We start from the raw sequence: 26,408 nt of genomic DNA, 5'->3' as shown, positions 1-26,408 counted from the left end.
CTGTATCCATGAACCGTGTTTTTATTTCCTGATAGGTCATGGGTTGACAGCCGTCAAGGAAAAAGCAGGGGCCACCCTACGGATTCACAGTGTAAATTCTGGCTCTTCTGAAGGGGCCCAACCTGACACCGAAAATGACGTCCCTCAAAGTGAGTAATGTATTTATCTGGGGGGGCTTCTTGGGCTTGGGCTGTATGACACTATGTGCACAAGTAGAAGATTTCAGATCAGCAAAATAAACCATAAAGGGATGTTTTTCTCTTTAGTAGCAGATGCTGCTACAGATCAGAGCCCCGCAGAAGGCCCACCCGCCTCTCCTTCCTCGGGGTCCCGGGGCATGCTCTCAGCCCTCACCAGCGCGGTTCAGAACACAGTAAGTCGTCAGCTGCTTCCTCTGTTTTCCCTGGCGTCTCCCAGCTCCTTGCTTAATATCTCTATTTACCCGTGACCTAGATACATCAGAGAAAAGATGGCCTTGCTCATAACTTTCCATTATGGTTTTGTTATGCTTTCTCCTACAGAGTAGGCGTAACCTTGGAACCAGAATAATAAGGGCAAAACAAAATGCATTTTATGTTTAAAAGAAAGGAGCTGCTTAAAAGGAACATTTTTCAGCCTGATGTAACAGAGTCCTCCAGCTGCTGCAAGGACAGCCTCTGGCTGTGAGGAGAGAGGGCTCTTTCTTAGAGCTGGGGCAGCTGCTTTCCCTCAGTGCTCTGTGTCTCTTAACCTTCAATTTGAAAAACTGGAAAGCCATTTAAATAAAAATAAATACTAGTAAAGAGTCAGGAACTACATCCCCGAGATGTTTCTAAAGTGTTTCCAGATAACTAAGGCCAACTTTCTTCTCCCATTCCCACCTCCCAGTTTCTACTCTCCCTTCCTCAAATAACCCGGAGTCTGTCCCCCACACACCCCACCCCCAACTGGAGGGAGGGCTGCCTACCTCTTAAAGAAACTTGTTATTGGCAACAAAACACAGATAAGTAATGAAAAAGGGGGAGACACCCCAGCTGAGGTGAGGTAGCTGGTCTTCAGGGTCAGGAAAAAAAGGTTTATTTTCTGCTATGTAAAACCAACTAACTGGTTTTTCTAGAAATATGCTCATGTTCAATTTATTCACTCACTCATTTTTTTAAAGGTGATTAACCATTATATACCAGGAGGTATGCTAGGTGCTGGGCATATGCTGACAAACTAGAGGGCACAATATTCCAGAACACAGAGACAACTCAACAGGCAAATACAAGGCAACAAGGCGAGAAGAGGGGCTGTGGACACACAAAGGAGCGTATCCCACCCAGACTTCGGGGTCAGGGCATGCGAGAAATAGAAAACGACTGCTCCTCAACTTGATGCTTGAGGACCTCCAGACTGAGTAGGGTGAATGAGGAGCAGCAGAGGTGTTTCAGGATCAAAGAGCAGTACAAGTCCAGTATGCCCCGGGGAATGTGGAGGGCTGGGTGTGGGAAGGCGTTCTTTTAAAATTTCTGGTGTAAGAAATGAATTCACTGTCTCCCTGAGCTGCCGCACAGGGCACCCTGAGTTTGTCTTCAGCACCCTCACGTTCCTTCCTGTGTTCTCTCCAACCTTCTGGTCCAGTAGTCCCCCCTTATCTGGAAGGGATATGTTCCAGGATCCCCCGTAGATACCTGAAACCACGGATAGCACTGAGCCCTCCTTATACTACTTTTTTCTGTACATATTCATCTTTTCACCAGAAGGAAGCACTTTATGGCTTCTCTTTGGCACATCTGAACTGCCAACATGACTACTCTTGTGCTTTGGGGACATTGTTAAGTAAAATAAGGGTGGCTTGAGCATAAGCACTGTGAGAGCGTGACAGTCATCTGATAATCCAGAGGGCTACTAAGTGACCAGTGGGCGGGGGACATATACAGTGCGGACCGCTGGACAAAGGGATGGCTCACATCCAGGGGGGGACGGAAGGAGCAGGATCCCATGAGATTTTATCACACTACTCAGAATGGCGCACAGCGTAAAACTTATGAATTGTTTATTTCTGGAATTTTCCATTTAATATTTTTGAACTGAAGCTGACCCCGGGTAACTGAAACCATGGAAAGTGAAACTGAGGGTTGGGAGGTCACTGTATTCTCTTCCCAAGCTCCAGACACCCCTCCCAGGTCTGCCCTTACTCAAAGTCCCTACAACTTTCCTTCTCCATTCTGTTCTCTACTGAACTAACCCCCTGTAGAATGTTGGGAGAAAATAAGTCAAATATACACAAGTGTGAATTGCTGATATCCCAGAGTCCTCCCAAAGTATGTGTATTTTCAGATCTTTTTTTGTTTGTTTGTTTTTTAAATATGCTTTATTGATTTCAGAGAGAGGAAAGGAGAGGGAGAAAGAGATAGAAACATCAATGATGAGAGTCATGGATCAGCTGCCTACTACAGGCCCCCTGCTGGGGATCGAACCCATAACCCAGGCATGTGCCCTGACAGGGAATCGAACTGAGGTCTCCTGGGTCATAGGTCGATACTCAATCTCTGGGCCACACCGGTCAGGCTAAGATCTGTTTTATAGTGTGATTATTGATTGACTCCCAAATCTGAAAACGAAGTCTAAATATCCAAGATGGAAATAACAGATAAAGTATATTAACTCAGTGAAATTGAATATTGCTATTGAAGTGATAATTATGGAGGTTGGAAAATGCATGTAGGTGATAATATAATAATAAAATATAATGTATATAAATTCATGTAAGGTGGGAAAAACACAGGTGTATGCATATAGTAATTGCAGGTGTGCAGTTGGAGGGTGTGTAGAGGAGTTGCAAAGAATTTAAGCAGTTCCGTTTATATGAACAGTTTACGTGAGTAAATTCTGATTGTTTTAATCTTTTTTTTTTTTTTTCAAGGAAAACAGTAGCTGACAAAGGGATTCACAGAGCAGTTTCTAAATCCAGTAGTATATGAAATCAACCTGTCTTATTCCATCAATATACTGATTGTAGGCAGTTATTGCTAGTTTCTAAAAGTATGTAAGAGCCATCTGAAACAGCCTGAGGGCCCTACGCTCCAGGGACCGAGATTAAAAGTTCCCTAAACCAGCAAGGGTATTTGACATTTTAATAAATTGCTCCAAATAACTCCGTTACTTGGATGAACATTTTTTCAAACAGAAGTAGCAATTGGGTCACCTATTAATTTTATGTCTTTGATACATATCTACTTATACACAGAGACCTGGTAAAATTAATCCCAAACATGTTTTGGTTTTTCCTAACCATCCTTTTTAAATAACATTGTATGTCCTACAAATTATATGACATATACTTTTCCAAGGGAAAGAAAATAGGATGAAATGGATAATAAATTTCCTGATAAAAAAAAAAAATTGTGACTTTATATTGATTTTAATATTTAAAGATAGAGCCGTCTCGGAGTTGCTGACTGCTGCGAAACAGCAAAATGTAAAAATCTAATCTCATGCAATTACCTCACCGGCAGGGTAAAAGTGTCCTAACAGGTGGGCTTGATGCTTTGGAATTCATTGGCAAGAAAACCATGAATGTCCTCGCGGAAAGTGACCCAGGCTTTAAGCGGACCAAGACACTCATGGAAAGAACTGTTTCCTTGTCTCAGGTGGGATTATATACTTTTGCAAGTTTTTCTTTCAGTCAGTAAAATAAATACATTCTTATTTATCTTTTTTATTAGCTATTTGGGGGGGCTACAAAATTTTACTTATTTTTAATTGAATGTATTGAGGTGACATTGGTTAATAAAATTGTATGAGTTTCAGGTATACAGTTCTACAGTACATCCTCTGTATATTGTATTATGTGTTTACCACCCCAAGTCGATTAGATATTTTGAAGCGCATGGTTCAGACTCAAGTGACACAAAATAGCAGAGAGTGAAAACTGAGTTTCTAATATACCCCTTTCCCTGGCCACTTAGTTTCTCCTGGGAGACAACCCCTGTAACAGCTTCTTATGGATTCTATCAGAATTACCATATAGATATAGACATATTGATATAGATAAAGATATATGTAGCTATGCATATACACATATATACACACATATGCACATATATATGTATATACTGTTCAACCAAATGGTAGCCTGCTAACCACACTCTTTCGTACTTTGCTTTATTCAATTAATAATTTTTCGAAAGTTCTTCCATTTATGCCATTTGTCTTCGCCCTTTCAGTCTGCTATAACAAAATGCCATGGACAGGGTGGCTTATAAGCATTTGTTTCTCCTAGTTCTGAAAGTTTACATCCTTGTAAAACAAAGAACTGGACCTGGTCAGTTTCCCAGATTACCATAGTTCTTGTGCCACCTTCACAATTTTTATCATATCTGTATTAATCTACTGCTAAAAGTAAGTAGCAGTTCTCATAGAAATGTGTCACCCAAGAGGCAACATGAACCATCTGCAGCGTTTGTTCTAATTATACATCTGAAACATGCAAAATGTGTAGTACACAGTATTCTGGGGCACACCTGAGCACTGCTCCTATAATTCACGTGGCCTGCTTAAGCTGGGTCACCACAACACTACCAACTCCATGGATAAAAATCTATGTCCTTAAGAAGCTTTTGTTCCAGTGAAGAGAGGCAAACAAACAATGAACATTACCTAATATTTTAGAAGGTAATGAGTGCTGTGGAAAAAAAAAGTAGAGCAGGAGGAGGGTAATCAGGAATGTGGGAGTGAGGGACAAGTTAAATATTAAATTGGATTATGAATTGGGGGTTCATGGAGATAGATAATGGCATTTGAGTAAATACTTGAAGAAGAGGAAAGGCTTGACCATGCAGAAGTCTGAGTAAAGCACATTCCAGTCAGAAAGAGCAGCTTGTGCAAAGGCCCTGGGGCAGGAGTATCTGGTATAAACAGAAAAACATCAAGGGTGCTTTTTGTTGGGAGAGGAGTGAGAAAGGATGACAGCTGTTGAAGATAAGGAGAGAATGGTAATGGGGAACAGACTATGGCAGATCATGAAGGACATTTGTAAGCACCTTGTTTTACTGTTAGTGAAATGGGGAAACTAATGCAACATTTTGAAAAGAGGAGTGACAAATCTGACTTTGAAAGGATCACTCTAGTTACTGTGTTGAAAATAGACTGAGTAGGGAGGCAGGCCAAGGGCAGGAGACCAGTTAGAAGACATACCATTGTCCCAGAAACAGATGCCAGGACTTAAACATGCAAAGAACTTAACTTCCATTTCAGCCCTTTCCTTTCTATTCCCAAGTACAAAGTCAGAGATGGAAGTTGGTGTAGAGAAAGGAAGCAATTTCAATGTCAACTGATTATTTTATTTTATCACCACCAACCCAGCGAGATCAGTGGGGAGGGGTGTGCATGTTACATGCTGTTGAGTTGGTTCTGACTCCCAGTGACCCTGTGACTGAGTGATGTCCACAATTTCCTGTCCTCAGCAGCCCTGCTCAGCTCCTGTAGACTCAGGCCTATGGCTTCTTTCATGAAGTCAATCCATCCCTTATTTGGTCTTGCTTTTCTGCTGCCTTCTATTTTTTCCAGCATTATTGTCTTTTCCAAATCTCTGCCTTCTCATGATGTGCCCAAAGTAGGCCAGCTTCAGTTTTGTCATTTTTGCCTCCAGCGATGTTTCAGGCTTAATTCGCCCCGTAGGACCCACTCGTTCATCGTTCTTGGGGTCCATCTATAGAGCTCTCCTCCGACACCATATTTCACATGAATCCATTTTCTTCTACCAACCTTCTTCGCTAGGTTTTATTGTGTTAAAAATTACCAGTGGCTTGATGGGGTTGTTTGGAAAACTTTAAAATGCAGAGCTTGTACTTATTTAGTTAACGACAAACAGGAGGGAGAATTCTGTCTGCGGCCCTGTGGGCTCTCAGCCAACAACCTCAAGACCCAAAGGAGGAAGTGGCTGATTGTTCTATTGACACATCATAGAAACCAAATCTGTCCTTTTGTGATCTTCCCTTCGTGACCTGGTGGTGGCCAGTGCATTTATGGCGCTCTTCACAGGTATTAGGAATGCTGGAAACGTAATGCCCCCGTAAACTTGATAAGGAATCAAATAAATGAAGCCTAAAACCAAAGAAAGTGAGCGCAGGAAAATGGGAATGGCTGGTGGACCTATGTTTGTCTGTTGACTTTTTCCTTAATCAACAAAAACATAACTGGAGAAAAAAACTATCAGCGAGGAGAGGGACTCAGTCTACAGCCAAACTCCTCATGAGCAATCTAAGAACTGAAAAGCTAACTCTCTTATTTATAGTCAGTGTCTAGTAAGCAATACATTATGAGTTTATATTTTATTAGTTTTTTATAGTTTAATAATTACACAACATTTTTTAAAAAATAATATAACTCAGATAAAATCAGGTCAGTTTGGTTCTGCTTTGAAGTCTGCCTAAGTGCAGACATTTCAGTTAACCCTGTCACAATAGATTAAACTTTTCTAGTGCACATATATTTGCTCATTATAAAAAATTTGGACATTTTACAGAATGTCCAAATCACTCACAGAAAACACTTCCAAGGAAACCACTGCTAAGCTTCTGTTATGCTTCTTTCCAGTCCTGTTCCCAGGCATAGAACTGTCGCTTTGTTTTGCTGTGTACATAATGAACATGCAAAATTCCAGGTGGAATATTGTGTAAAAATTGTCCGTAGAATCAAAAACATACTTTCCTTAGAAATTCCAAAGCGACTAAAACCTACTCTCACAAATACGAGGTCACCGTGTCTCGTGCAGGAAACAGGCGCACACTGAGTGCTCCAATATTCGTGTTTCTGCAGATGCTGAGGGAGGCCAAGGAGAAAGAGAAGCTGAGGCTGGCGCAGCAGCTCCCGGCCGAGAGGACCGCACACTACGGGATGCTGTTTGATGAGTACCAAGGTTTGTCACACCTGGAAGCTCTGGAAATTCTATCTAATGAAAGTGAAAGCAAGGTACGTCTGCACTGGTCATTTTCAATGACATGTCCGTCAACGCATTTTCTTAAACAGGAAAGAAACTGGAAAATCTGCCATTGAAACATCTCATTTTTAGAGCCTCCTTATTGTGCTAAGCTCACAAATATTGTCCAGCCTGATGACCCCCTCAAGCTCCATATTATTTCCTCTCTGTCCTGAGCCAAGCTATTACTCCTCCGCATCCCCAAGACGGCCAGCACAGTAAGAATCATCACTAGCCCTACCTAATGGTGCAAAGGGCTGCTCAAAAGCGTGGCTGTCAGGCTCCCGACTCTGCACCTCCCTTTGGTGACATAGTACCCAGATCAAAGATGCCCTACCAAGCCCCATCTTCATTCCCACCCAATGCAAACAAAGCAGTTGATGTTTCTTTCAGACTGTAACGTTTTAATGTATTTTGTTTTATGGGTTATATATTTAATCGCCATTTGTTAGACTGCCTGGGCTATTAGGTGCAGGATTATCCTACTGGTGGTTACAGTTCTACTTGGGAGTGCCCCTGAGCAGAAACCTGAGAAGTCACCCAGCAGCCCTGCATGTTCACATTCCCCCACTATGATCTCAAAAAATAAAACACAAAGAGCAGAAATCAGCAGGGTTTGGTGATTTCTTTTTTGAAGGACCTACGTGGTGCATGTATGTGTGTCTTTAATTAGCAAACACTCATACTGGAGCTTATATAGTCACTCTTCTAAGCACTTTATGTTATTTCATTTATTTTTTATTAAACGTATTGGGGTGGCATTGGTTAGTAGGATCATATAGGTTTCAAGTATACATTTCTATGATACAAGATCTGTATACTGTATTATGTGCCCACCACCCAAAGTCAAATCATCTTCTGTCAAAACTGTTAACTCATTTAATTGGATATGTGGCTCTTTTGTGTGAATGTCAGGTTGAGTGTACTCTGGGATATTTTTCCACTGGAGGCCATAGGGCAGTCAGTACCCTTTGGGCCTCTCATGAGGGGCTATGGGCTCTGAGGAGCTATGGGCCATTCATGGGGAGGGGCAGGTGCTCAGACAGGAAGCTGAACTTGGAAGTGAACCTCAGAATGGGGAAGAGATTTTGACTCTCTCTAGGTCTTACCCTTTCATGTTTGGACTTTGAGAAGGTTGAGACATTCTTCATGCCCACCTAGTCAGGGGAAGATGACATCTGCCACATAGCAGGCAACCAAGATCCAAACAAGACGGAGACACACACATCCCTATTTCCCACCCACAAGATTATCGAATTACAAGTTATTCTCATGTTTATTTGCTAAAAAGTTGTCCATGAGCCATCAGTGAGTCTTGTAGTTAAACTGTTAACAAATAATTTTTTTAAAGCAAAATCATGAGTCTTATACAGATATAAAATGAGCATGAGTTAAAGAATTTAGTTAGCTCATTAATTAAATGAAGGACCCAAACTGATATTATAACTGATTCAAAGGAAAAGCCAAAGAGCCACAAATTTATATGGAGTAAAGCAATTTTGAAATGAGCGCGCAAATGGACACAGACCTGGTTTTTCCATAGGAGGTTGTCCCTCAGCTGGGCAAAATTCATTCACATATCTGTACACAAGAATTATTTTACACTACAATCAGCTATCTACAATTTACAGAGTTATAAAATTACTCCCATAGAATCAGAATTCGATAATCTGATAAGGTGTGCTTTAGAAATGAAGCACAGAGTTTTCCCTACAAAAGCTGTGTTTGGAGTCAAATGTTATGTGATCAAATATAATTCAGTAGCTGTATGATTTTGGACCTGTCTTACCTCAGTCTCCTTATCTATGAAATGGGAATAATAATGAAAACCTACTTCATATTAAAATAGGATTACTAAAATAATTAAGTGAGATAATCCATGTGAAGTTAGTCACAGCATGCCTAATACATAATAAGCACTCAATAAATGTTAGTTGTCATTTTATACATATATGAGTATATGCACATATAATATTGATGACATTTTATTCTTATATGCATTCTTGTGTTACATGTGTTTGTTATTATTACTAAAAACACTACAGGGGAGCATGGCCCCTTGAGGCCATCATGGTGGTGGAGAGAGATTTCACTCTGGCTGGTTCTGTTGCAGAGATTTCACTCTGGCTGGTCTCAGCTGTGAAACAGCCTCAGGTCCCTGGAAAAGAGCCCCAAAGGACTGCTGTTGCTAGGAGGGAGGTTAGGTCCCTGGAGGGATGAATTTCCCTCTGTTTGCACACTGCTCCTACAAACTCAGTTTTCTTTCCCCAACCTGGAGATTTTTGTAGTTTTTATAGTAAGTAATGCAGACTTCTTTTCTTGGCTTACTCAGTAATGATAGTTACTGGGTACCGAAATAAACAGTCCTAATAATGTATGTGTCAAAACCATTAGGAGTTTTCCTCCCTCCTATAACAGTCCCAGACGGGGGTGCCTGATCAGCAGGGAACTTTCCTGCATTTAGGGAGCCGGGCACTAGACCCATCCTAGTGCTCTTAGACCTCTGGCAAGAATACAAATGGAGGCCTATCCTGGGATTGTCAGATGTAAAAAATAAAAATACAGAATGACCTGTTAAATTTTAACTTTAGAATATATTTTTTAGCATAAACATGGCCTGTGCAGTATTTGGCACACACACTTATACTACGAAAATATTCATTGTTTATCCAGAACTCAAATTTAACCAAATGTCCTATATTTTATCTGGCAACCTTACACATACCAAATATTTAAGAGTAAAAGCACTTTTGGAAACAGACTGCTGAAGAAAATAGATTCTGTCATCCTACTTTTGACAAATATACTTTTGTAATGCCCTGGAAGGCCGGGTTCCCATTTAGAATTCTCAGACTCCTCAAATTTCCACACCACCCTCCTGCCTGCTCTCCTCCTTTTATCTCCAATTGTCTCTCACCTCAGAGAGCCTCACATGCGCATGTGAGGATAACTTAGTTCAAGTTCCACCCACATCCTGCAAACAGCTACCTTTGTCACCCCTTGGGCCCAGGAGTGTCCCCATCCAGGAGATGGTCCCACTGTGAGGAGCACAGCCTGGGGAAGAGGCCCATACAGGCCGTGGCAGGGAACTTGGAGAGTCCCTGGAGGAGTGCGCTCCAGTCGGGGGAGTGAGGGCTCAGGGCAGGCTATCCCTTTGGCCCTGTGGACTCCCCTGTGGCCACCTCTGAAGTATTGGCTTGGACCATCATCTAGTGTCTTCTTAATCCCACCAGCATGAGGAGAGAGCGCATAGAGGGGACACTTCCATTTTTAAAAACTCTTGACCCAGAAATGATTTATATCCCTTCCACTAACATTCCACTGGCTGAAACTGGGACAGGGTATATGGAGGTATAAGGACTTATTAGCATTAGTATTATCTACTAGATTGATTCTAGGATGGCAGTCGGCATGGCAATGTGGTGTGATCTATAAATCTTAAGGAAAAACGAATAATTGTACTACCATTATACTCAATATTTTGCAAAAATAGCAAACAAGAATCTTCAAAACGGTACCCCGTGCCCCCTTTCAGGGAAAAGATTCGTAAGGCAGACTGTCTACAGATCTGTTTGTGTTCCCGACAGTACTTTAGCACAGTGCCAAGCATGTAGTCAGCATTCCACGAATATTTATTGAGCCATGCATAATTAATTATTATTTATTGGAGTGAAGTAAATAGTCAACTCACATTGCCTTGGCATAACAGAATGAACTAGGGGGAAGCAAAAGAGATGCTGTAGTAAACAGATGCTGACAAAACAATCCTTTGCTTAAAAGAACCCTCCCAGAGGTGCCGAAAGCAGGAAACCCCACTGCAGTCGCTCCTGGAGGATGGCTCCCCTCCAGAAGACACAGGAAAACCAAAACGTTCTACGTGTGTGTACATTTTCACTAAGTGTTGTACTCTAACACGTTTATTCAATTACCTTTATCTTTATTCTTAGAAAACTGCTGTTTAGAAAATATACCTAGAGCGTAGCAATATGACGTGGGCACATCTAGGACCCTGAGACCTAACCATGAGTGTATGAGCTGCAATAAAGAGTTTGAAAAGGTCAAGGTGAAAAGGAGGAGCGGCAGCCCTCGTGTAGCACAATTTTGCTTTCACCCACTGAACTCTGCTAATGGGTTTGTGTTGATGACTTCCCGCCAGGCTCCTTCCCGAGCTTTGGCGCTGGTTGCATTAGCAGCGTTCAGGAAAATGGTGTTCTGCATCCTGATGACCTCTCTAACTCTCTCACTTATCCTGATGTGCGAATCTACTACCGTAATGAATATTAAAACACATTCTAAAGGGCACAGTGGCCCCTCTGCTGTCTCTCCCTGCAGAGCAAGTGTTGAACCAAGGAACGAAAAATTAAAAGCCATGTACTGTAGTCATGCTTCACTTTTTATGTGTTTCTCCATGCCCTTTGGCCAGCTTAGGAATTGAAATCAATCTTCAGACTCACAGAGAATGACTGGCCATCTGTACAAATAATTTTTAAGTGTTTACAGAAGATCGTTTCAAAGAGGGGATCTGAAACAACGGGCAGAGAGAACAGCAGTTCAGGGAGGACATCAAACCCCTGTGAAGTTTCTGCACACCGCCTCGCCTCCCCAGGGGGATGGACAGCCCCTCCCTGGTGCCCCACTGACACTCCACTCACGGCTGCCATGGTTTTCTTAGTTAATGTGGGCCTCCCTTCTCTAGACTATAAGATCTCTGAGAAGAAAAATGTGTTTTGTGTGTTCTTGCAACCCCAATACAATAGCCCACATCTAGTAAGTATATATGTATCTATATCTGTGTATATATATTTATGTTTATTTACATGTGTATATTTACGTGTATGTGTGTGTGTGTGTGTGTGTGTATATATATATAATTTGATCACTCTAAGTACTTTTAAGTGCATTATTTTATTTAACCTTCAAATCAACCTTATAAGGTAGATGCTATTAGCCCCCATTTTACAGATAAGGAAGCTGAGGCCTAGAAAGGTTAAACAAATTACCCAAAGTTGCATCATTAGGAAGTGAGGAGCTGATATTAGAATCCAGGGTTAGCACCAAAGTGTATGTAACCACGGTCGGGGAGGAGCTGCCGCCACCATTCATTTAGCATCTGCTGTGGGCATCTTTGCAATGCATCTCCTGTCCGTTGTCTCATTTACTGCAGGAGGATCACAGTGAGGTGTGTATCTTACTTTAAAAATTTAAAAACTGAGGCCGAGCAAGCTTAAGTAACTGACCCAGCGTTGCACAGTGAATAGGCAATTCAACCCGGTGTTACCTCCCACACCACGAATCACCTGTCCAGGAGAACTGGGGACATCTGTACATAAATGTCATTAAGGGGAAGAAAAGACGACAGTCATGCTGACCTATTTCTTTTTTCAGGTTCAGTCATTTTTAGCCTCACTTGATGGAGAGAAGCTGGAACTCTTAAAAAATGACCTAATTTCTATTAAAGACATCTTTGCTGCCAAAGAATCAGAGAATCAAGAAGAGCAAGGTAAAGGAAAATAGTCAGTTAATAGCAAGACAAAGTGTTGGCATAACCCTATGAAACTGCTATTAATAAGCACACCCCTTTGAACAGGGTGGGATTATCTAATTCAGTGCTCCTCCTTCCACTCCCCAAACACCCCAGGCATCTGCTCTTCTTACAGGAGCTGGTCACAGTGGTCTGTAATCCTCTTTTGCTGGGCGGGAACTCCTGACTGAGGCATCTTTATGTCTCTGGTGTCCAGCACAATCCCTGGCACATCACAGGCATGAAATAAACGGGTGTGGCCAAGGGAACAGGAGGGCAATGCGCTAAACGGGCCTGGTGCCGAGCGTGTATGCTCCGATGTTGACTTTTTTATCTGCATGTGGAAGGTGCTGAATGTGATTGATATTGATGGTGGGCAGGTCTTTCAATGGATTTCTTTTCATATTTTCCTCTCCCTTTTAATTTATATGTGTAGGAATTAGGATGTATTTGTAAGTGGCCTATACTCCACCTAAAAAGTACAGTTCATACCAAGGCGCACTCTGGAGTGATATGTCAGGTTGTCAATCACTGAACTGAGCCAGGTTCGCTCTCCTGATAATCCTCCAGCCAATGACATGGCCCCAAGGACACAGGACCTATTTTGTGAGAAACGGCTTCCTAGAGAGGGGAGGAAAGTGATCTCAAAGGTAGACATGCTTTGATTAAGTTGTCCATTTGGGAGCAGAATATAGTAAAACATTTGCTCTGCACATGGACAGTGATTTCTTACTGTGTCATCAGCAAGCACCACAACAACAGTATTCCATGTGGGTTATGCTGAAAGGTCAGGCAACCAAGGACAAGACAGGGCTGGCTTCTAGGACCATCTGAAGGGTCCCACTTGACACATTTTCACCATTTACATGCTGTATGGCTTTGAATGAGTTATGTAACCTTTCTGAAATTCCGTATCTCACCTGTCAAATGGAGACAATGACACATATTTCAAGGGATATTGTGAGGATCAAATTAGAGAGTATATGTAAAAATATATATTATAGTGCCTGGCACACAGAACTGCTCAAAATGTTAGCTGTGATTATTATTTAAAGTGCTAACACAATGCCAGGAAAATAGTAAAGGTGTAATAAGTGGTAGTTTTTATTGATGTTTGCCCTTGGTCTTACCCACATGCAGAGTAGTGATCACATGCATTTATTCCGTCAAGTTGCTGGAAATGTTTTGTGCCCAGGTGTGGTACATACCTTTAATTAAAAGGTCCAATGCTTCAGCCTCCATGCTTAGGGCAAAATTATTCTAAGCATTTGCAAACCGTCATTTAAATACCATCTCCAGCTTTAGCCCCACATACTGACCTTCAGCTTAATTAGCTTTATGTTCATTGCATCAAAATAGAAAAATCAATTACACTAAAGCATAGAAAGAGGCCGATGTCAAAGAGACTGTTGGAGAATTATGTTTTTAAGCATTTGTATGTTTCTCCAAAGTCACAAAGGATGACAGCCTTGTGTTTGCGTTAATAATGAAGAAACTAGGACACAGCTGTCAGAGGTCATGCCACTAGTATCATGGCCTCAAGATGAACTAATATAGATGCCTCTTTCCCAGAGTAACAATCACCATAAAGAGCCAGGCTATTTCTCTTCAGTTTCTTGATGCTGGAAGTAGACCTTGGTCTTATTAGGGCTTCAATCCGAAAGGATTAAAAGAGGCTCCCAAAGTCCCTGTCACATCAAAGAGATCCTGTTGCCAGTACAAGTTAAGGCAGCATTGCTTTCCCAACTAGTGCTATTTCTTGGAGAGAAAACTTGATTCAATACTGTTAAATAGAAAACGATGTGTTCTAGTCTCCATGTAGAACTTCATTAAACTGAGATTTTTTTAAAATATGACCAAAAAAATAATTAAAGTCCCCTTAAATAGCAAGATTAAGAAATGGTAGACCTGTCTCTCCTTAAGTGACAGAACCCGGTAATCTCCCATATAGTATATCCATTTTCCCAAAGGGCATCTCCAGATTATCAAACTGCTATTAATTTTAATTAATTTAATAAAGAAATGTCATTCGAACACTTAAAGAATAGCACGGTTGTCGTCAAATCAATCCAGTTGTGATGGAGTGTTACAACTTACCAGTGGGGTGAGTGGACAAATCAGGAGCAAAACTCGAGAAGAAACTAGAATGTTTTCATCAAATTTTTTCTCGTGAGCACTTACATTTCTAAAAGTCTCCTAACACCTAAATAATTTCTTTGACAGTCTCCAAGTAAACTGTGATTTTTAGGTGAGTTTAATATCAGGCTCCCTTGCATTTAATAATGTTACCTAATGATTTGCATGTTGGCCTTTCCAGCAGAGCATAATTTTATCATACTAATTCCATTTACCACTGTTGTAAAGAGATTTTAAAAGGCTATTTTCTATTTTTATTGTCTTGATGAAGGTCTTCTCACCATATATACAGACCAAGAGTTGCAGTAATAGACATTCTTTGTTGCAACATTTTTTATCATCTGTTTCTGGGCACTTCCATTTTCCTCTGTGATTTTTTTTCTAAAATATTTGGCCGAAGCTATTGGTGTATTTTCCTGTTTTATAGCATGAATGCACATTTAAAAGCTGGGCCTACACAAAGTGCTTGTTTCCTAATTTAGTGTTGATTACTCCCAAATATTTTTTATCTCCTTATGTTATATCTTTATAGCACATAACAATATAGTTCATGAAACTTTAGTGTTTACAAAATACTTTTGCATTTGTTATATTATTTGGTTCTTGCAACACAGCTAACGAGGAGATGGTTGGGTTTTATTATCCTAAATTTGCAGAGGAAGGTTTGGAAGCTAAGAAGCCCTGTGACTGGCCGCATGTCACAGATCCACTAGATACGGGAGCTGGTATAGAGCCTGCACCTTCCAAGCCTCAGTGCAGGGCTCCTTCTGCCCTGTAACACTGCCTTCTACAGAACAAGGAGGACCAGGCAGTTTGGGGATGAAATCTTGTCGATGCTCAGATGTGCCCCTGCCCCTCTTACTTTGCCTACCTAGAGAAGATGAGACCAAAACTTCACTCAGCAGAGAGAGAATCTCAGCTTTTGATGAAATCTCTTGCTCTTTCCCCTTCTCTCCTTCCCTCCACCCCCAAACTCTTCCTTTGTGCATGTGTAATGCCTTCTCATTCTTGAAGGTTCAGTTCAGACATCACCTCCTCCATCGAGACTAATTTGCCTTCCTCAGCACTGTGGTTCTGTGGACATGAAAGGGCGCCCTGGGTCTCATCAGTGTTGCAACGCTAGGCATAGCAATACTCTAAGTCATAAATACAGTGTTGACCTGAGAAAGGTCATTTATTTGTTCACTCAGTCATTCTTTCAGCAAACAGCTACTGACCACCTACCTATAGCTGCAAATAAGATGGATAAGTCTCTCCCAGCCCCCACATTGCCTTCAGGCCAGCCTGGGGGCACCCCAGCTAGTGCTGTGAGCAGCAGCCTGCTGCCTCGCGGCTGTGTCATAAGTAGGCGACACTCATCTTTGCTTGGAAGCTGGAGGGCAGGCTGTGGGTTGGGGGAGCTGCCACCTTTTGAAAAAGAAAAAAATAAATCATGCTTCTTACTTCTGTCGCTTCCTATTTCTAGGCTCGGAAGAAAAGGGAGAAGAATTTGCCAGCATGCTTACAGAGCTTCTCTTTGAATTACACGTTGCGGCCACGCCTGACAAACTCAATAAGGTCAGCCCCGTCTGTCTGAGATTTTGTTTTTTAGAAGAAGGTCTCAGTTATAAAATTCCAGAGACCCACCTGAAATGGAAAAACCCCAAACCCCAAATGGCACATGGGTGGAGGAAAGCCTGTGGTCAGTAATTAAGATTCAAGGAGGCTACATAATGAAATGCGATGGTAGAGAATGTGCTAGACCTATGCTTTAGTTGCAGCTTCCGTAGTAATTACCTTATGACCTTAAACAAGTCACTTCTCAAAATAGAATTTTATGTCAGAGCAGTGCTTGTCTTCAGCATAGGGAAGAGAAGGAGTACAGAATCCCCAAGGGGTTTTTTCAAATGCCATCTCCCCTCCCCACCTGAAGTGACAGGCCAGAATTAGGCAGAGAGAAGCACATCAGCCAGGGCCGCCTCACGTCCCTCCCACCTGGAATTCTGGTCCTGTGCTGTGTCTAAGAATCTTCCAGCTACAACACTCTGAGTTCCCCTAATGGTACCTCAGTCGGCTTTGCAAGTTAGTACAAGGTCTTGCTGCAGAGTTTCTTAATGAGGACACTGATCATTGGTTACTTAAAACTGTGACATTTTTCCTACTCTCTCCCTGTTTTCCCTTTCTTCTCTTTAGCGAGCAGTGGTTGGCACAGGGCATCATTTATCCAGGTGGGTGAGGAAAGGGCAGAATGAGGCAGTGAGGAGGAGAGATGAGTAATTTCTTTATCTCCGATAGAGGTCACCGACTCTGGCAGGTCAGTGACTTGAACACAATGGGAAATTGCCTCATTCATCTCCACGCAGCACCTGCCACTGCTCGGAGAGTGTGCGGTGCCTCCAAGGCCTCCCCGGTTTATTACCATAGTCAGGCGAACCTCAGTCCCTAAAAGCGGACAGCACACCAAGGATCGTGTTGTTGGGTTTATGTCTCCCCAGATCTTCTTACCATTAACATGCCACTCAACGCTCTGACATATTACACTTTGATGGGTCTGCTTTAAGATGACAAGTAGGTTTGGCATGAGCTTAGATACAACTTTCACTTAAGCAGACAGCTTAAAAACTATTTGATAAAAGCTCCCTTTCTAAATGTAGGGAACAGCAGATCGGGAAGGTGGCTGATGCCTGTTCAATGTAGCCATAATTTCTTAGGCACTCCTGTGAAATTAAACCAGTCGCTGAGTGGCGCCAGGTCTGTCCTGCGGCCCTTCCCTCCTCGTGAGGTCGGAGCCCTGGCAGGACTGGAGAAGAGCCTGTCTCACCTCCCCAGGGCACTGCATTAGCAGGCTCAGGCGGCACTGAGGGCTTCATGAGCCACAGCCATGAGGACAGTTGCTTTAGCAGTGACCCCTGCTGAATCCCTAACCTACATATTCAGAAAGTACTGTGATTCTTTTATAGTTGGTCCTGAAACGTGAAAAAGGTACTATCACCCTTTTAAGGTGTCCATCGCTTTTATTCTTACCCGAGTATCATCTTAGAGTGCTTTTTAAAACACCCTCCACCCTGTGCCGTCCTCTCCGTCCTTCCTTTCTATTCTGTCCCCTCGCCCGAAAGCGACAAGAAGCTGTTCTCAAGGAGCTTAGGGAATCGCCCCGTCATTCTTCAAATGTGCAGAGAACCAGCCTTGAAGGCTCAGGGAATTTCTCACTCCCCGTATTTGCACAGTGAATGTCTTGCCTTGGCTGGGGATCTTTGCAGGCCATGAAGAAAGCTCACGACTGGGTGGGAGATGACCAAGCCGAGGCGCCAGTAGATGTGGCAGAAGGGACCGAGGAGAAAACTGAGAAGGAAGAAAAGGAAACGGAACCCGAACACCCCGAAGAAGGGAAGGAAGAAAGGAGAGCGAAGGCCGTTGAGGTCCATCTCTTTTAGACTGTAATCTTATGTTCACTTTATTAGCAGCCTAATTTAAAGCGAGGGAAAGCCATTTCATTTTTATTATAGAAATATGAGAATTAGTATAATAAATACTACAATTTCTCCGCACCAAGATAATCGGTGACTCAGCATAGCTATTGTAGCTTTTCTCCATAGCTCTACAATTGTAATTTGAAGGGGAGAAAATGATCTTTAAGAACAGAGTTGATTTACCTTGAGAGTGAAATTCCATCTTGTGTGCAAATTTGTAACCGTAAAATGTCTTTATGCCCCATAACGATGAGGTAATTGAAGCTTTTTCCAAAAAAAAAAAATTTTATTGCAATAGTTTTTATTCTGTAGCTTAATAAATATATATATGCATAATTGATATCCTGCCTGTGTTTAAAGATGAGTTTGCAATAACTTCATCTTACACTGGATTTTAATTTTAGAAAAGGTAATTTTTAAAATTAGATCACGCTGAGAAAAATGTCCATTGAGGTCTGTTCATTCAACCGCCCTTTCCCACACCTTCTTGAGCACCTGCCTGTTGTGTGCCCAGCATTGCTCTGAGAACTAGGGACATAGCCGTGATTAACACTTAACCATGTCCCTGGGAACCAGACAGCACTTCCATTTTCTGGCAGAATTTCCACTTAGAAAAGCCTTAGACACACCCATTAATCTTTGGGTAAACTTTTTCAGGTCATATTTGGGTTCTTTTTCCAAGAATTACACACACACACATATATATACATACACATATGTTTTAATATCACTTTTTTTTTAAAAGCATCTGCTCAGTGCATAATTTTCTTACTTGCATTCACTTATTTCAGGAAGTATACATGCTGTCCATCGAAAGTCTCGCAGAAGTCACAGCACGCTGTATCGAGCAGCTTCATAAAGTAGCAGAATTAATTCTTCATGGACAAGAAGAGGAGAAACCAGCTCAGGACCAAGCAAAAGTTCTGATAAAGTAAATGTTATTTTAAATTCTTTTTTTTCCAGTTTTACATCCATGTGCCATTCAAATACACACACACCCTAGGCTACTAAAGATTCAGTTTTCAAGTCAACTAATTCCAGTTTTTATGCTCATCTTAAGGTACAAGTACTCTCTTAAGAAATGAACCCTGTCAGCAAGGATAATAATAGTTAGCTAGTCATTTCAGGAATTATTTATGAAGAGATTTAAGAGAAGACACCCTAAATAGTTCAGAGCTAAGAAAGTGTTTGTTTTAATAGATCCAAGTCATAGAAGTACAGACCTTTAAGAGTAATTACGTTTTCAACACACCACACAAATACTGAAAGGACACCTTAATGGGACTTCTTAGCAAGCTTCACAAAAATATGCAAACACACCCCACCATTCATAGGGACTTATACCAGCTCTACATATTCCAAATTCTGTAATGTTATGACACATTGCTTTAGTGAAGTATTTGTGTCCATTTTGCATTATTTTCTTGGGGTAAAGTCTTAGAAGTGGAATGGCTGGAATAAACTTGGAGTTTTGATATGTCTTAAAAACATATTCTGCAGGGTCATCTGATAAAAACAGTTAAGATATCAAGAGACACCTGAGTTTGAATCCCAGCTCTATCACTACTGCGTGTCCTAAGCAAGTTATTTAACCTTCTTAAATGTCAGTTTCTTCATCTATAAAATGGGAATAATAATGTAACCAATAAGGTCACTGTGAGGATTAAATGAAATTATTTATACAAAAGTACTTAATATAGTACCTCAGTGAATGTTCATTGTTATTTAAAAATGACCAAAAAGCTGGAGAAAAGCCATTTGGCAAGAGTGTTAAATCCCTCTACATGTGGAGCCGAGACTGATGTTCTTCGCATGTGGTTTTGAGTCTAAAAAGAGGTAGACTGAATTAGATGATTATTCTTTAATTAAGCATGCAAAGAAAACCAGGATTCGATTAAACTGTGTTTGTGAATCATGGAAAGTTATTGAGAAAAACATTTCTACAAAGCATCTTCAAACTTGTGTTAATACTGGTATCAATATATGAGTATTAATATCAGTAATTGTCTTGATGGTTAAATTATTTTACTTTATTGAAAATCCCCAATCGCTTTTTTTTTTTTTAATTTCAGATTAACTACTGCAATGTGCAATGAAGTGGCCTCCTTATCAAAGAAGTTTACAAATTCCTTAACCACTGTTGGGGTAAGAGTGTAACACTGATTCTTTTTTCAACTTTTTAATGGAGATGGATCTATTAGGGGCTCTGAGAAGTAGAGACATCAAAAGTTACCCACAGCCCTAGCTAGCTCCACTCAGTAGTTAGAGCATCGGCCCGTGGACTGGAGGGTTCCACGTTCAGTTCTGGCCAAGGGCACACACCTCAGTTGCAGGCTCCATCCCCGGCCCTGGTCGGGGCACATGCAGGAGGCAGCCAATGGATGTGTCTCTCTCACATCGATGTTTCTCTCTCTCTCTCTCTCTCTCTCTCTCTCTCTCTCTCTCCCTTTCACTCTCTCTGAAAAATAATGGAAAAAATATCCTTGAGTGAGGATTTTTTAAAAAAGGTATCCACAGTTTTCAACTGTGCAGGGGCTCAGCACCCATAACCCCAAGTTGTTCAAGGATCAACTATAAATACACATATGTGCACAAATGTTTGTGTGCACAAAATCAGAAACATACTTGTTATTATTTTGGAGGAAGAAAAAGCTAAGTCTAAATAGAGCTCAGTAAAATGCCGCCTCGCCACAACGGCCCTCCTCTTCCAGGACTGGGATGAATCATCCGCATGAAGTCATTGTCTCTGTTCTCCATACCTGCCATTATTCATAGCTCGAAGCTAATGACAGTCTATTGCTCTCCAGACTCTATTAAAATTGCTTGCACATCTCATTGATTCTGAAACTGATGTCATTTTGATTATATTTTAGAGGTTTATTGATAATCAAGTAAACATGAAAGCAAATACCATAATGGATTTTCTGGTTACTTACTAAAATGACTGGGCTTTTAAAGATTTTTTTTTTTCCCACCAAGACTTCATTGTGGTTTCCCCAGTAGAGTAATGTCAATGAAAGTGGGCTGCTCGGGAAGATGTATTTCATTTATATACTTCTGTTCCCCATAATGTCTTCTGGGCGCGGTAAGGAAAAACAGTCTATTAAGATTGCCCTCTCTCTGTCCGATCCCTTTCATTATTTATTGTCGAAGAGTAGATTGAACATTTTAGACAGAGAAGACCGTTAATGGATAGACAGTAGTGGAGATAATAATGATGATACTAACACTAGCTCTCATTTTTTGAATACCCACTTTATATCGGACTCTGTATTCTGTATATATTGCATATGTTTATGTTTTGCCCACTGGGATCTATAGACTTGTTTGCAAGTTATATTTAAGATTGTTTTAATTTTGCTGTTAATCTGGAAGACACACCCTCTAACCAAATACCCATGTTTTACATTGAAACAAAGAAAGAAAAAGACTAATGAACAGGGCAGAGACTAAGGTAGGCAAGTAAGGTTCTTAACTCACCTGAAAAATGTAAGGGAGCTCCCCCCAAAGAAGACAAAAAAACAACTTCAGTCATCTAGACAAATATCTTAACGCAATTTTTAAAACTATTTTTTATTTATCTTTTTAGAGAGGGAAAGGGAGAGAGAGAGAGAAACATCGATGTGAGAGTGAAAGGTCGATCAGCTACCTCCTGCACACCCAGGCATGTGCCCTGACCGGGAATAGAACCAGCAACCTTTTGGTGCACAGGACAGCACCCAACCAACTGAGCCACACCGGCCAGAGCTTAATAAGATTTTTATTATTATTATTATTTTAATCCTCAACCAAGGATACTTTTTCCATTGAGAGAGTGGAAGGGGGAGAGAGAGAGAGAGATCGATGTGAGAGAGACACATACATCAATTGGTTGCCTCCCACACATGCCCTGACCGAGGCGGGAATCAAGCCTGCAACTGTACATGCCCTTGGTTGGAATCAAACCTGGGGCCCTTCAGTCCTCGGGACAACACTCTGACCACTGAGCCAAACTGGCTAGGGCAATGCAATATTTTTAAAAAATCAAATCAAAATTAATGCAAAACAATTTTAAGTAAAGACAGGCTCCAACTCTGCACTGCTACAACCCAGCCTCACTCTGCTCACCCTAATCCCAGACCTACAAGTCTTCAATAGTCACAAAGGTCTGAGTTTAAATTTCTAGCTATGTGACCTTAAACAAGTTATTCAGCCTTCCTGATTGCCATTTTTCATCTTTAATTTAGGGTTATCATGGTACTTACCTACCTCTTAGGATTTTTGTCAAAATTAAATGAGATCATCTAGGGGAAGCAGCAAATATGAAGCTGGGTCCAGAGTAAGCTTTCAACTTCTCCTCTCCTCCCTAAGAGATCCCTCAACAAAGCCAGTGTGTGACATTTTCTGTGGCGAGCCTTGAGTTGAGCACCTAATCTGTCAATTTCACCCTTTTCATTCCAGAGCAACAAGAAGGCCGAGGTCCTTAACCCCATGATCAACAGTGTATTGTTAGAGGTAAGTGGCCCGGGAGAGAAAGTGCTTCCGAATCAAAGCAAATGTTAGAGCTACATTTTCTTCCCACGCAGCAAGTGTTCCTGCAATTCTAAATCTTATCATCAACACTCTTTTTTTTTTAGTAAATTTGTGGAGCTCAACCAGCTGTAAACCCTCGGGTGAAGCAACAATACCTAATTTTCAAGAATTCCTGATTATAAAAAGAAATGCAAAGCTTGCACGATATTCCTGCTGCTGTTTTCTCCAGCAGAAGCAGATGTCTGTTGCCTGGTTTGACACCAGATTTGACACTGATTATTGGCTGCAGTGAGGGATTCTTGCTCAGTGGAGATTTTTGTAAAAATGGGCACTTCCCTTCGTTCACAATAATCTTTGGTTTAGCTGGGTCTAAGCGCCAGACTGTTTAGCCTCTGCCTGTTCAGTGACCAGAGAGGCACCATCCTGTGCAACCACTGGCTCCATGGCCTGTCCGCTCACCAGGACCTTGTGGCATAGACAGGTAGCTGCCCGGACACCTCTATGTCTTTGCCAGAAACAGTGATGTAAGAGAGGCTCAGGAACATCCCTGAGTCATAAGACTGTGTGTTCTACCTGTGGTTGGTGGGAGAGAACCCTCCCTTAGGGGATACACAATAAAGAAACAGACAAATCTGTAGCCACAGGGCACCCAGCTGAAGCCATACAGTGGTAACAAGTTAAGTTTAAACATGGGCAGTGCATATATTGTAATTTTTTACAGGTATCAATTCAAAATTTGGAAATTACAGAACTTCAAGTAAGGGAGGGCTACCTATATATTTATAGCAACATTTTTAGGAGTCATGCCTTACTGTGAAGGAAAACTATCAAGGTACCAAAAAAAAGTGACAAAAGAAGTGATGGCGCCGAGTGTTATTGTATAGGACACAGCCACACATGGGATGGAGTCGAGGAGCAAGGAGTGTAAGGACAGGTTCTCGGGAAACAGACAGTTAAGAGGAAACCCAAGCAATCCGAGGCAGAATGTGGAACAGGAAAATCTCTGCCCTGGCCTCCCAGAAGGCGTCAACAGAGTAGCTGACCATATCGGTCACCGAGAGGATGGGGTAGAATATTTATTCACTCTCCCAGTGGACGCTTCCTGGTGTTTTAATTACCTGAAGCTTTAAATGGTGTCTGCTAGAGCACCCCAGAACAGGCCCGGCAACAGCAGCTACCAAACCAAGTAGAAGGTTCCAGCGCACATGGGAGGACGCTGGCGCTCAAGGCTTGCCAGGAATAACTGCACAGTATCTCCAGTTAGCTTTATGCAGACCATTCTTGTTTACTCGTCTATAGGTTAGGACAGACTAGAGCCCCCTTCACACTGTGCTTTTATGTTATTTCAGGACAGCGGGGTTGATCTGGTTCGTTAAAAGACTAAGTTAGTTAGTCTTTTAGGATAGTTAAAAGACTGGACATATTGGATCATGAATATGCACACATGAATGCGCCCTCCAAGTCTATGGAAATGGCTTGTCTCCTTTTGAGTGACTTCTTCTCTCTGTTACTATAGCTCATTAAGAGCTGGGAGCACTCCATCCCAAGGAACGTGTTTACATTTGCTTTAAGCACCAATGTTACAAGAAAAATACTATAAAATATTGTGGGGCTTGATGCGAGGGAACATGATCGAATTGGAAGAATTGTCAGGATTGAACTATGAAAACAACCCTTTAACCGCACGTTTCTCCTCTCTCAGGGCTGCAATAGCACGACGTACATCCAGGATGCCCTCCAGCTGCTGCTGCCGGTCCTGCAGGTCTCACATATCCAGGCCAGTTGTTCAGAAGCACAGCCATGACCCGGCCAGACTCCGTCCAGCTCAAGGAAACAGCAGCTACTTGGCTTTGATATATTTAACATTGAAGGTTATATTTTCTATGCATCTGGCTACAGACACCAATTTGAGGACACTACAAGCAATTTTGCACAGACAGTATTGAGAATGCAAGTTTAAAGAGAATATCATTTCTCTTAATGTATATGGTTGTTTTACAGATAATAGTGTTTCTTGATATTAATTTAAACTTACACAGCTTTGTATTGGTAATTTCCTTTCATCTGAAATTCATTCACAAAAACTCATTTCCGTTTTCCTGGTCAAGCATCCTGTATTTAGAAATCCATGGGCAGACCCCAGACTTTTTCTTAACCCTTTAAATTTTCCATTGTTATAGTGTTACTTTAAATCAGTTCTTATACTGAACGTGGTCTTGTTACATAAATGTCATGGGCAAAGATAACACTATTTATAGATTTACCTGTAATAGTTAAAGAAGAACATAAGTATCTCTTTAGAGCCATTCATTCTTGAAACAGACATTTATTGAGCTCCTACTGTATGCTCACAATAAAGGAACTTGATCTCACCCCAACAGAGACAAATTGAAAGAGAGTTTATAATAATTCTTAAATTGCTTTAAAATACTAATAAAATTTATAAACCTTAAAATATTCAAAGGACATTCATGGTTTTTAAAATGTTCTACCCTTCAACTTATTTTTATACCCTTTCTGAACTTTTTTATCCCAAACTTAGTATATGATATGAAAATATATATGAAAAAGGGGTACTACAGAGTATTTAGTTTAAAATTGACTTCCTATAACCATAAATACATGATAGCATAATTACAAAGCTTGGAAGTATTTAAATAGGAAATTAAAGGGACTTCAACACAGTAGCCCTAGGACTGCATTTTTAAATCAACTACAGTGGTGCCAGGCTGTTTTTTGAACACACAGATCATATTCACGAGCAGCAAATACTATCATTGATTCTAAGGGGCAGGAAACAGATGTGTGGGTTGACTAACTGGTATGTTGATCCATGAGAAGCTGCACAGAAGACCCTGCAGCTGGGAGAGGCATTGCCAATGGGCACTTCTCTTCCTGAGCTCTATGTGCTCGTTCCAGGTGGGGGTGCTGTAGAACGCTTCTACATTAGACATCCTCACAGGCACTGTCACAGGGTGTCTTGCCCAGTGGCTCTCTCCAGGGCAAATAAAGCCCATACTTTTGCAAGTGTGAAAAATCCCTCTTCTGCATTGGCTTTTATTCCCCTGATAGAGTGCCTATGTTTCATACAGGCATTTCATTAGTCTATGTTGTGTATTTCGTTTGTGTATCTCCTGAAACAGCCAAATAGAAAACATAAAAACAATTTATTTACAATCTAGAATAAAAATTACTCAAGGAATCCATTAAAGATGGGGTTTTTCTACTTGCTTTTTGATTGGCTGAAATGTTTCTGTGATTAAATGTAGAAAACAATTAACTGAAGAAAATGTTGCATCTACCTCTTCAGAAATTTTAGACTTTTTATGTACAAAGCAAAGGAAAGGACTTAGATTTACAGTTTCTTTACATCAGATTTTTTAGCATCAGATAGATGTATAGACATTAACTGAAATTGTAAAAGAAATAATTCATTTCAAAAAAGCTAGATTTCCAGAATTAGACTTCAAGCCTAACTTCAGCCATTTAGTGCATAGCAAAAGTTTAATCATAAAATAAAATAAAAATCTGTAAAAGAATAAAAGAGATAATTATTCTTTTTTTATTGATTGATTGATTTGAGAGAGAGGGAGGAAGGGGAAGACAGAGAGACAGAGACAGAGACAGAGACAGAGACAGAGACAGAGACAGAGACAGAGACAGAGACAGAGACAGAGACAGAGAGAAACATCGGTTTATTGTTCCACTTATTTATGCATTCATTGGTTGATTATTGTATGTGCCCTGCCTGGAGATCGAACCTTAATGTATCAGAACAACGCTCTAACCAACTGAGCTACCCAGCCAGGGCTGAGAGATAATTATTCTTAAAAAGTGGGTGACATGC

At 41.1% G+C, this 26,408-nt stretch overlaps 1 protein-coding gene across 3 annotated transcripts in view; it reads left to right on the top strand.

The window, feature by feature from the left end:
* Positions 1 to 26,105, top strand: part of FAM114A1 (family with sequence similarity 114 member A1) — a 48,315-nt gene extending 22,210 nt beyond the window's left edge. For 2 of the 3 annotated variants that reach the window (XM_087827840.1, XM_087827849.1), the window contains 11 exons: positions 36 to 149; positions 267 to 373; positions 3,480 to 3,614; positions 6,784 to 6,936; positions 12,329 to 12,443; positions 16,066 to 16,157; positions 17,840 to 17,998; positions 18,841 to 18,980; positions 20,122 to 20,194; positions 22,490 to 22,543; positions 24,264 to 26,105. In XM_087827840.1, coding sequence (XP_087683966.1) covers positions 36 to 149; positions 267 to 373; positions 3,480 to 3,614; positions 6,784 to 6,936; positions 12,329 to 12,443; positions 16,066 to 16,157; positions 17,840 to 17,998; positions 18,841 to 18,980; positions 20,122 to 20,194; positions 22,490 to 22,543; positions 24,264 to 24,365 — 1,244 coding nt within the window. In that variant the 3' untranslated portion in view covers positions 24,366 to 26,105. The remainder of the gene's footprint in view (positions 1 to 35; positions 150 to 266; positions 374 to 3,479; positions 3,615 to 6,783; positions 6,937 to 12,328; positions 12,444 to 16,065; positions 16,158 to 17,839; positions 17,999 to 18,840; positions 18,981 to 20,121; positions 20,195 to 22,489; positions 22,544 to 24,263) is intronic. The other variant, XM_087827847.1, reaches the window with a different exon arrangement.
* Positions 26,106 to 26,408: the final 303 nt, after the last annotated feature.

This window comes from Miniopterus natalensis, chromosome 1, assembly GCF_054644295.1.
Source record: "Miniopterus natalensis isolate mMinNat1 chromosome 1, mMinNat1.hap1, whole genome shotgun sequence".
NCBI lineage: Eukaryota > Metazoa > Chordata > Mammalia > Chiroptera > Miniopteridae > Miniopterus > Miniopterus natalensis.
Note: the sequence above shows the minus strand (reverse complement) of the source record. Positions and strands in the feature narration are given on the sequence as shown.